The sequence below is a fragment of the Phyllobates terribilis genome, unplaced genomic scaffold, assembly GCF_046119375.1.
Source record: "Phyllobates terribilis strain yellow unplaced genomic scaffold, ASM4611937v1 Scaffold_1__5_contigs__length_1240528914, whole genome shotgun sequence".
Taxonomy (NCBI): domain Eukaryota; kingdom Metazoa; phylum Chordata; class Amphibia; order Anura; family Dendrobatidae; genus Phyllobates; species Phyllobates terribilis.
Genome location: NW_027362761.1, coordinates 664,046,083 through 664,058,333, shown reverse-complemented (window position 1 = coordinate 664,058,333; position 12,251 = coordinate 664,046,083). Strand labels below are relative to the sequence as shown.

General features: G+C 45.3%; 1 protein-coding gene across 4 annotated transcripts in view; it reads right to left on the bottom strand.

Moving 5' to 3' along the window:
• Positions 1-12,251, bottom strand: part of CRTC1 (CREB regulated transcription coactivator 1) — a 581,448-nt gene that overhangs the window by 105,378 nt on the left and 463,819 nt on the right. The window contains exon 11 of one of the 4 annotated variants that reach the window (XM_073684981.1): positions 1,465-1,566. The exons of the other annotated variants lie outside the window; for them this stretch is intronic. Within the exon in view, the coding sequence (XP_073541082.1) occupies positions 1,465-1,566 (102 nt within the window). The remainder of the gene's footprint in view (positions 1-1,464; positions 1,567-12,251) is intronic. 4 annotated transcript variants of the gene reach the window in all.

The following is a 12,251-nucleotide window of genomic DNA, read 5'->3' as shown; positions in this document are numbered from 1 at the left end:
AAGTCTGATACCGATACAAACAGGGCCAAAAATGTAGAAAAAGGCTGTTTGAGCCCTAGACACCTGATGAAGGTGGCCTTGTCCACCGAAATGCGTTGTGTGTATTAATAAATCAGTAATTTTAATTAATTTTTGCCCTGTTATTGGCGCTCTGATACCGCTATTCACATTCACTGATTGTCTTTCTCCCCCAGCTGGGGTGCGGTAGAGCTGCCTTTATTTACTTGTTCAACCACCTGTGGGATGAAGTTAACTAAGAGTTACTACCCTGGTTTCCAAGCTGCGCTGCCCTAACCCCTCTGGAACACTGCCGTGAGTGTTGGTGAAGGTGGGCGTCCATCTCGGCGGTATGCGCAACTAACCTGATCACGTGACCCACCACCGTGAGATCAGGATCTGTAAACGCCGCTGAAAGCAGATGACAGCCACCAACAGAGCGGAGCTTGTGGAGCTTTACACTGGGGTTGTGCAGAGGTGCACAACTCCATAAGGTTAGTAGCCATTCCCACACCCCTCTACAAATTGCATTACTGAGTCACCCATTGCGCCCTGTTCTCTCCTTTTTTTACATGTTTGAGCCCTAAAGGCTGATATACATAGAAGGCTCAGTAGGAGGCTGCCTGAGGCTAAATACCCCAATACACAGATAAAAGTGAGCCAAACCCACTAATTTTGAGCGGGATAAGCCTACTATCTATTGTGTATGCCAAACAAAGATTTTGCAGTTAAGAGTTCAAGCGCCTCATCCTTCTGTTCTACGGGGGAGATAAGCTGATGCCAGGTAACTCTGGAGGCAGCGCTCTCTCATAAGCCCAGCATTTCTGTATATGATGGAGTCGAGAGAGAAAGAGCGGTCATCGAAAGGACAGTTCAACCAAGTGATATCTAATCTGTATGGCTAACTTTAAACCATTTAAGCCAAATCTGTGTTTTTACTTGTGAGAGGCTTTGTTGATTAACCCCTTACAATCAAATGTAAACTCCTTTTCCTGGGCAGTATAACAAACATGGATAATATATAGAACTTATATGAAGATTGTATCAGTCATCTGTGTAGAGAAAATTGCAGAAATAGTCCTTCAGTATTTATGTTAGTATCACTTTTAATTAATTTAGGTAAATTCTTTGTTTTATGAGAAGTATTATTTATGCTAATCATCTGCTGAAAATCAGGACTTTGTATACAAATGTGTTTTTAAAATTTTGTCCGAACTCTTAAAATAACTTGCATTTAGAACTTTTTTTGTCTTCGATAAAAATTCGTTTGCATAGCTCTCCCAAAGGACTGATTGAAGACCATGCGGTAGAGCAACAGCTGTCACCTCAAAAACACACACAATCTAATGATACTATGCAACATGATGGGAATATCATGGAAAAACACGACAGATACAGTGACAGACCATGTGGTAGCGATGGTGAGACTGAAAGCCTACAACAAAGTCAAGGCACAGTTTCCCTTACTTGAGGGGAGCTGCCTGGAGAAAAACCTTGATTGGAGCCAGGAGAAGTGGGAGACTGGTTGGCTGGGGACCCAGCATTACTGCGGTACTGCTGGAGAGAGGCCTATAGAACAACACAGAATTAAATACCACTTGCAGTTCATATTTAAACAGGTCCTTTGGGAAAAGTTATGTGGCGTGATATCTAGTTAAATACATTTAAAATAATTGGTAACTCATATAGAAGTACAGCAGCACTACTTTAGTACGTTCATCAGTTTTTTCCATATTGGTTGCAAGTAAACTCTCGATTTGGTTTATGTATTCAGACTTTTACCCGTACCTCCAGTGCAAAAATAAAACTAGATCTTCCAGCTCCTAGATCTTCATGCACAGTACCTTTTGTGAAGTGTTTGTGCAGCTTTTCCAGATTCACTTATAAGAAAATAAGCCAATTCAAGTTAAGCTGCAGCCCACTGTCTGGTCACTGTTTATTCAAGCAAGCTAGCTCACATTTCATTTCCCCTCCTCTGCTCAAGAGAAGGAGGACTTAACTAGCAAGTTCCCTCTAGAGCAGAGCCGGGCAAAGTGTGGCTCGCGGGCCACCCCCGACGACCCTCTGGCGATTCCAGTCCAGGAGCAGCAAAGAAATGATTTGAAATCATTTACAAATACACCCGGTCAAAATTCGAAATGTAGCAGGGGTCAATTAATATTTAACTGTTAATCGTAAATAGGTTAAAAACTAGAATTAAAATATGATAAAGGAGACAGCAACGGTTTGTTACCCAAACAGTAGCAATGACCGTGTCAGCAAGAGAGACCTAGATCTCATATTCAAGTGACGGGCAGTGGTCGATCAAGGTCAAATGTATGTCCTAACGACCCAATGTTCATACATAGCGTCCAGTCAAATCTTGGATGGACAAAGTAAGTCACATTAATACAGCGTTCTCTAATAAAACAATAGATGAGATAGACATAGGTATGTATGTGTATAGACAGATAACCAGGTATATAAGAGAACGTCTAGAGTAAGTATTTGAAATCTGGAATACAAAGCATGTAGTATAGAAATACAAATAGACTACAAAAAAAAATATTTGGAACGTCCTCACGCGTGAGTTGTGAGGTATACATGCAACATCGGGGGGTTCTCCCAGGAAGCTAGACAGGCAAAAGTTCAGAGAAGAGGTGTATACATCTGCCCCTAATATATCCCTCTGTGGTCTGAACTGTCCTAACCCCCCTTGCTCCTGCCCTGACAGGGCTGTCCACATCTAGAACTGTACTGATAGCCCTGTGCTTGCCATACTGTTCCAACGCGTTTGTTCCCTCTGGGGTCATCAGAGGACCTAAATCTGCAGCACACTCAGAGATGGGTTATTTTACCAGTTACACAGCATGTCTGTCTCCGCTAATCTCTCTTAAAAGTTAAGTACTAATTGTCCATTATACCTCGATTCCTGTCCAGCCCACGGACTGAGACAGCTGAAGGGCTGAAATGGTGGCCCACAGGCCCCGCACCATGATCTCCACAGCTCGCGGTCACAGTTATCTGCATTTTCAGGATGCAGATTGCGGTGAATACAATGGTGGAGGAGGGGCCGCCAGCTATTTTTTGCACCAATCAGCGTGTGCAACTGAGCCAGCAGACACGATGAAGTCACTTAATTGCATCGGTTGCGAGGAGTCAAGAAGCGAGGCGAGTATCTTTTTTTTCATATGAGTATGGGATGTTAGCATGTATATAAGAGGCTAAGTAGGCTCATATTGAATATAGGAGGATATTTGGAGGCTCATACTATATATAGGGGCTCACAATATTTAGGTGGCTATGTGCAGGTTAATACTGTATATAGAGAGGCAATGTGGAGGCTCATTAAATATAGGATGATAAATGGGGGCTCACTGTATATAGGGGGCTATGTGGAGGCTCATATTGTATATAGGGGCTATGTGTGTGTTCACTGTATTTAGGCAGCTATGTGTAGGTTAATACTGTATATAGAGACGCTATGTGGAGACACACTGTATACAGGGAGATATGTGGGGGCTCACACTATACACAGAGGGCTATGTGGGGGTTCACACTGTATACAGGGGGCTATGTGGGGGTTCACACTGTATACAGGGGGCTATGTGGGAGTTCACACTATACAGGGGCTATGTGGGGGTTCACACTATACAGGGGGCTATGTGGGGGTTCACACTGTATACAGGGGGCTCATACTGTATGTAGGGGGCTGTGTGTGAGTTCATACAGTATATAGGGGGTTGTCAGCATACTTAATTCTGCTCGATACTAAGGGATAAAATGAATATAAAATAATTAGAATTAATATGTTAATATTAATAATGATAATTAATTTCAGCCTTTTGGTTTGACCCTCCACAACATTCACAGTGTTTTATGTGGTCCCTCGAGCAAATTAATTGCTCTAGAGTCACAAAAGCAACTAACTTGTCAGTTCCTATTTGTGAAAAGTATTTAATGCGGTGGTCTGGTCAAAAGTGATAAGTCTGCAGTCACTGTGTGTGACTCCAGACTTATGAATCCTCCCAGCACAGGCACTGTGTGCTGCGGGGATTCGCCTTCTAGTCGGACGAGCACACTGGCCGTCCACATCACTAGACAGGGCGTGGAATTTATACAAGTGAATGGAGCGAGGAAAAGGGTCAGCTAATAACTGATGCCAAGGCCAGAAGAACATAATGAAGTGAGCAGGAATACCACAGCGCTGTATGCTGTGTAGTCACCATTCTTGAGTACTGTACCTCAGATCACATTCACTTCAATGGGAACTGAGTTGCAGTATCCAAGAAAAGCCACTATTGTTTTGTATTGTTCCATCAACATTTTCATATTAAACTCCACAATCGTGCTGCTACATGCGTTGACATAAGGTGGGGCACCTCCATCTGATTAATCATGTAAGCTCCATGGTCGCTTCTGACAGCTTGTACATCTAAGAGATTAAATCACCACAACCGGAGTGGTTATCCATCCTGTCAGTGGTAGATGGTTGTCAGCTTTATGACATTTCTAGCTTCTGAGCCTACACCATACACTCCCACCACACATCATAAAAGTACATCATATGTTGAGGATGTCAGTCTTGTACACTTGCTCCACATTAACCTATACCCAGATCTTAATCAATCCATTAGATTTGCCAGTGATGTTCTTTTCTGTGCATTAGGAGATTGTAAAGTGCTAATAGTGCATAACTACAAACCCAATTAAAAAAAAAAAAAGTGTGGATGCTATGTAAAATATTCAGAACTCAAGAATGCAATAATTTGGAAAATTATTATAATCATTTTTTTCACAGAATAAAAACAGAATATGATAGAAGTTAAAAAAAATTAATTTCACTTGAAAAAAATTAACTAATTTTAGAAATTGATGGCAGTAAACGCATCTCAAAAAAAGTTGGGACAGGGCTAACATAAGACTGGAAAAGTAAGTAGTACCAATAAAAAAACAGATGGACGGTCAATTTTCAACACAGTCACAAGACTGTATAAAAAGAGCATGTTAGAGAGGCAAAATCTCTCAGAACCAAAGATTGTCACATGGTTCTCAATCTGAACTGCAGCTAAAATTGTGGAAAACCTTCAGAAAAATGTTCAACGTAAAATTGCAAAAACTTTGAATATTCCACCATTTACAATACATACCATCAAAAGTTTCAGACAGGGACCTCAGGCAGCACTGCATTAATAACATGCATGACTCCTCAGGAATACTTTCAAAAATCATTGTTTGTGAACAGTTAGACATGCAATCCACAACAGGTATTTAAAACTTTAACATGCAAAGATGAATAATACATATATCAGCACAATCCAGAAATCCTGAGGCAAAATGGAAAACTGTTCTGTGGTCAGATGAATCAAAATGAGAAATTCTTTATGGAAACCACAGACTCTCTGCCCTGTGGACTCATAATAGATGAACCACCATGCTTGTTATAAGCAGCACACAGTTCAAAAGCCTGCATCTCTGATGGTATGGGGCCGCATTAGTGACAAGAGCAGCTTATACATTTTGAAAGCCACCATCAATGCTTAACATTATATAGAGGTTTTAGAACATGATAAGCTTCCATCAGGACAATGTCTATTTCAGGAAAGACTTGCATATTTCAGCAAGACAATACTAAACCACATACTGTATCCATCCAGAGGGGTAGCTAGGGTTTTGGTTCAGGGCGGGGGAAGGGAACGAAACTTCTGAGTGGGCCACTAACCAGGTAATTACACCTATAGTGGCATACCCTAATAGTGGATGTAGGAAAATCTCAGCAGATGACTGGGTAGTTACTGAAAATAATCTCTATACAGAAACCAAAACTGATAATACTGCCATATGGAGACCATATAGTAGTAGATACCAGTCCTGCAGAACATATAGAAGATTACAGTGCAGTTATATATAGTAACTTGCAGATGATGTTCTTTCTAATTGAATTGTTTTCATTTCCCGTCTTTTCCATCTGACCCAGACCGACATGACAACTTCTTCCAGGCAGGACTCAACTGCAGAGATTACAACAAAGACACATTTCCAGAAAGGCCCCATCTATTCCCAACCTGCACAAACTCCTCATCCTACTGATAACCCAATACTGAGCAGCTGCTGCCGTATGTGTCCCTATTACTGCACCTATTGTATGGTACTGTGTGCCCTCTAGATGGTAAAACAAACCTCTAGAATATATTAATGCCTTGTGAAAGTGCTCTAAAAAACAGTGCCCACATTTTGCCCCCAAGGAAATAATAATGCCCTCTGTGTGCCCCTTTAACAGTCACGATAACCTGGAGTTCCCCTATAACAATAAGTGCCCACTTAACATTTAATAATGTCTCAAGTCTCCCCTTGTACAACTCTCCTCTACACAGTGTGATGCTCTCCTATACACACAGTATAATGCCCCCACACTGAATAGTACCACCCACACAGTATACAGACCCCTTAGTAGCCCCCTGTCACGGGTGTGTCAGAAGTGACAGTTGCCCTGCAGTGGGTTGCAGAAGATCTCTACGTTTGGCTTTGCAGGCACCTTCTTAGAGGCTGTGTAGCGCCCCGAGGGTTCGGCCGCTACAGGGGTATTGCACCTCTGCCAGAGGTGTGATATTGAAATCCCAGGTAAGGATGGAGTATGGACCAGGGCTCAGTTAGCTGCATACAGCACACTCACCCCATTTCCGAGGGACAGTTCAACGGTGCTCCCACTAGACAGAAATGCAGGCACGACAGACCATGTCCCTGGCTGGAGTGGGGAGGGGGGAGGAAAACCCAGTGATGTAGGAGCAGGAGGGGACGGTTCCTGAGCGTAGGTAGGAGCCCATTGGTTGCTGGTCACCTGGGCTCATGTTTTAGAGGGAAGTATAAAAGGTGGGCACCATCTTAGATCTAGGTCCAGTTCTGTTCAGTTCAGTCTGTGAGAGGAGAAGACTGGGAGCCGAGGCTCTGTAGGAGCTCTGCTCAGAGGCAGGCCTAGAGAAAAGGCTGGAGCCTGAGAGGAGAAGGAGAAGTGTGCCTGGAGAAGAGGCCAAAGGAAGGTGGAAGGGACCCTAAGAACCCACGAGAATACCGGGTGAAGGGTCAGGCAGATTAAGGGTACCGGATCCCAAGTTGGTGGAGGAGAAACTACCCTCAGCCAAAGACCGGACGTCGTGATAATTTATTGGTGCGACACCTCATCAAACCTGCTAGGAAGGCACCATATAGGACAGCGGGGAACGGGGCCCACGTTTACCCACACAGATCCGCGGCAGCTGGACTAAAGTGGGTCACTGCTGAGGCAGGCCAGAGAGAGGACAAAAGGGGGTCCTGAGCCATGCTTCTGAACTGTGTGGGAGTTGACCGAGCCCCACACCTGGTGGACGCAGCACGGCTCGGGCGGTCACTACCTGTGCAGAAGTGACCCGGAGCACATGAACTGTGAGTAAAAGGCATTGGACTGCAGTACGTTGTTTGTGCGTTCCTTGCTCCTCCAGCACTATCGGTACCGGGACTCTCCTCACCATCACCCCCACCATCCTCTGCACTGCCCTGGGGCTACACTCTTCCCGTGGGGAGTCATACAATCTTAGCTGCACACACCATCGGCCTCAGGGGATTGCCTTGCAGCGGCAGTTCATAATAACCGCAATCCACGGGTGGCGTAGTCGGACAACATGAACAGCACATAGCAGACTACCATTGGTCTGACCACCCTGAGCCACGGACCAGGTTGCCACCACTACCCCCATCGTTTCCCTATTGCCCGGATCCGGGTGCCCCACGGCCCAGGGGGCGAGTCAGCTGTCTCTAGGGCCGAGCGGCTACCTTCCTCTGGCTAATTAACCCCCTGGCCTGGGTGTATAAATACCTGCTGTGTTCCTGAGGGAGGTGCCGGCGATATTCATTACTCCTTGTGAAGGCATTAGCAAAAGCAGTACTTCCTCCTCTCTGGAGCTTATGGACGTGTGCGCATTTGTCTGGAGTCGTCTAAAGCTAAGCAATTTCCCCGTTTGTCCTCACTTGTTGTCTTTAGTATTCAGTGGGGATCCAAAACTGTATGATGGTCCCTACACTGTACAAAGACCCCACATTAGCTCCCACACTGTATGATGGCCCCCTAAATAGTCTCCATATAGTATAATGCACTCTCCATAGGCCTTCATACATTATAATGCACTCCCCATAGCCCTCCATATAGTATAGTGCACTCCCCATAGGCCTCTATGCAACATAATGCACTACCCATAGGCCTCTAAATAGTATAAAGCACTCCTCATAGGCATCTATATAGTATAATGCACTCCCCCTAGGCCTCTATATAGTATAATGCACTCTCCATAGACCTCCATACAGTATAATGCCCTATCCATAAAAAACACAATAGTCACCTCTCCTCCTCATTCCCCCGCTGCTCTGAGTACCCGCACATCTCAGCACAGCTGGTGCTATGTACGGACATCATAATGACCGCTGTCAGTGTCTGTGTCATTGACGTCAGACGCAGAGGGGGAAAGATGAGAGAGGGAGCAGGACGCTCCCTCTCTCATCATTGCTTTTAACTGTATCAGTATCCAGCCCCCACTCCCGCCCGGGCCTCATAGCGCCCAGGTGGCAGTGCAGGGAGACTGAGCCTCCCGACTCTGCCGCAGATTGTAACTGTGTAGGTGCGCTGCGCACGCCAATACAGTTAATAGTAGCGTAGCTCCAAGTGGGCCCCGCTCAGAGAGCAGGGCCTGGGGCGACCACCACCTCTGCCCCACCCTCCCCTGGTAGCTATGCTACTGTATCCATGACAATATCATGGATTCATAGAAGAAGAGTTCAGGTGATAAACTGGACGCCTGCAATCTAGATCTTTTAAGAATAGAAAACATTTGGAGCATTATGAAGAAAAAATCATGCAAAAGATCCAGGACTATTGAGCAGCTAGAATCCTACATCAAACAAGAATGAGACAACATTTCTGTTCCAAAACTCCAGCAACTGGTCTCCTCACTTCCCAGACCTTTATAAACTTTTGTAAAAAGGAGAGGGGATGTCACACAATGGTAGACCCATGGTCCTTTCCCATTTTTTTTAAGATATGTTGCCGCCATCAATTTCTAAATGAGTTATTTTTTTTAAAGTAAAACATAAAAAGGTCTTTCAACTTCTGATTCATGTTCTATGTTGTTATGAATAAAATATGGCTATAAGATTTCCAAATCATTGCATGCTTACTTTCTTTACATTTTACATAGAGTCCCAACTGTTTTTGAATTTGGTGTACAATATTTCAGCTCCTAATCATCAAAAATGCCAGCTAATAAATTTATCAGTAATCCAAATCCAAATAGTTTCGTACTCCAAAATTGCCCAAGTCTCTCAAACAAATCATTTGCAAAGTCGAGTTAATCAGAGGATACTTTTTGAGTTTATGCTATTGTGGTACGAGTCTACAATTTTTGAAAACTCTACATTACTAAATAAATAATAAAGAGAATCTGTCAGCAGAATTTTGCTACCATATGTGAGAGCAGCATGATGTAGGGACAGAGTCCTTGAATCAGCAATGTATCACTTACTGGGCTACTGGGGTACAGTTTTGATAAAATCACTGTTAAAGCTAATCCCTGAAAGCAGAGCTCTACTATGCATATAGGCAGAAAGTTGTCAAATTAGTGGTGGGGTTATACAAAGCTCATGAATGTGGAGGACTACATGCTTGAGGGTATACTATTCCAATAGTGATAAAAATCACTGTTTTATCAGTAGGAAACTATCAACAATACAGCAACGTGAAGACACATGTTTATTCTTAATTATGACAGACATGTTATTCAGCAGGTCAGGAGACCTGAGCCATTGTTCATATGAGCCTTAACGTTGACTCTTGAATTGATGTTTATTGCAACCTATTCTGCTGCTATCCTTGGAGGTCATGGATGCAGGGTAACTGAACAATCGATGGTTACCAATATGTTGATTACCCATTGTTCCAGTCCATGAAGCTTGTTGAACTGCAAACAATGAAGGATGTAGCGTCGGCGTCCCTGCCTCCTGATAGGCAGGGACGCTGTTCCCCTCACCTCTCCGCTACGAGCCCGGCGCCCTCCTCCCGCTCTGCTGGCAGCGCGCGCTCCTTCTCGGCCACGGTGCTTAGGGCGCGCGCGCGCTCCCCCCCTCTTAAGGGGCCGCGCGCGCCGTCCTAAGGAGTCCCCGGCCAATGGCCGGAGGACTTCACCATATATAAGGCACCTCCTCCAAAATGGAGGTGCCCGAGCAATGTTGTTGCACTGTTCACTACTCTGCTTCAGCCCTCAGGTCCCGTTTCCAGTTACTTGCCAGTTTGCTGTCTGATTCCTGCCTGTTATCCGCTTACCTGCTTGCTAGCCTGAGGTCCGACGGTCTGCCTTCCTACACCTGTCAGTCTGTCTATGGACCAGCTTGCCCGCTCACCTGGGAGCGCCCACCTGCTACCTGTCTGCTAGCCTACCTGGAGGCTCCGCCGTCACGTGCTGTGACCACCTGCCAGTCCAGAGACTCTTGCCCGCTCACCTGGGAGCACTCACCTGCTACCTGTCTGCTAGCCTACCTGGAGGCTCCGCCGTCACGTGCTGTGACCACCTGCCAGTCCAGAGACTCTTGCCCGCTCACCTGGGAGCACTCACCTGCTACCTGTCTGCTAGCCTACCTGGAGGCTCCGCCGTCACGTGCTGTGACCACCTGCCAGTCCAGAGACTCTTGCCCGCTCACCTGGGAGCGCTCATCTGCTACCTGCCTGTTAGCCTACCTGGAGGCTCTGCCGTCACGTGCTGTGACCACCTGCCAGTCCAGAGACTCTTGCCCGCTCACCTGGGAGCGCTCATCTGCTACCTGCCTGTTAGCCTACCTGGAGGCTCCGCCGTCACATGCTGTGACCACCTGCTTATCCAGAGACTCTCGCCTGCTCACCTGGGAGCACACATCTGCCATCTGCCTGCTAGCCTACCTGGAGGCTCAGCCGTCAAAGATCGTACCTACCCTTTACCCAGAGACTGTCCCGGTCACTTGCCGTGACCTCCCGCCCGTTTACCCAGAGACTGTCCCGGTCACTTGCCGTGACCTCCTGCCCGTTTACCCAGAGACTGCCCCGGTCACTTGCTGTGACCTCCTGCCCGTTTACCCAGAGACTGTCCCGGTCACTTGCAGTGACCTCCTGCCCGTTTACCCAGAGACTGTCCCGGTCACCTGCTGTGACTACCTGCCTGTCTTCCCTGGTCGCCACCCGCTTCCTTACAAGGACCGCCCCCTTGTATAAGTTGCTCAGAGGTTCCGCCTCCCAGACCCGTTACAAAGGACCAACTATGCAGATTGATTGAACAAAAAGAGATCACCGCCTCCCACCTGACCTGTGGATGACAGCCTGGAGGACAGTTGTGGGTATAAAAAGGGACCTCTATCTTCCTGCAGAAACAATACATGACAGTAGCCAAGGCACCATAACTCCAACCAGAGGAATACAGATTTGAGAGACTCTAAAGGACGTCAGCTTAAAGGGGTTTTACGACCAACAAAGATAATTTCTAAGTTGATTTTAACCAATGCATCTTGGAATAATAATAACTGCCACAACTGGATGTGTTTAAAAAAAATATTATAATCTTAATTATAATAATTAGAATTATCAATTGAGGCATTATACTAATAATGCCACAATTGAATCAAGGACGGTGTCTTTTTGATTGCTTCAATGAGCATTTATTTAAAAATAAAAGATTATTAAAACACTAGTTTAAAAAAAAGAAAACATTTGGTGCATTATGAACCAAAAAATCATGCAGTCACTGTGACTGCCCGGCGCACTGTGCATTACAACACTGCAGAGAACAGGGCCGGGAGAAAAAGGAGCGCTCCTGATGCTCTGCGCATGCGCAGGAAATGAGTGAGACGAGGGCCATACAGGTATGTATAGATTTACTTTTCTATAACCTGTATACCCATATTAGAGGTCGCAAATCTCCCAGGGGGTGACCGATTCCCTTTAAATAAGGGCCACCTGATTCACACCTGTTTCTTCACAGAATGATTGACCTCACTAATTGAACTCCACACCCCTTTTCAATTAATTATTTAAATACACAGACCCAAAAACATGCCGATCATGAATGCGGAGTCTGTTGGTTTTCTTAGAATCTACTGCACCAACTGGTAAATTGTTTGACATGTGGTCATATAATTTATACCAAAAACAGTGATTAATCTGGTCATATTGGACTGCTATTATTTTGAACACTACTATAAATGTGCTCCTGCTATGTGCTGGGTAATGCAGT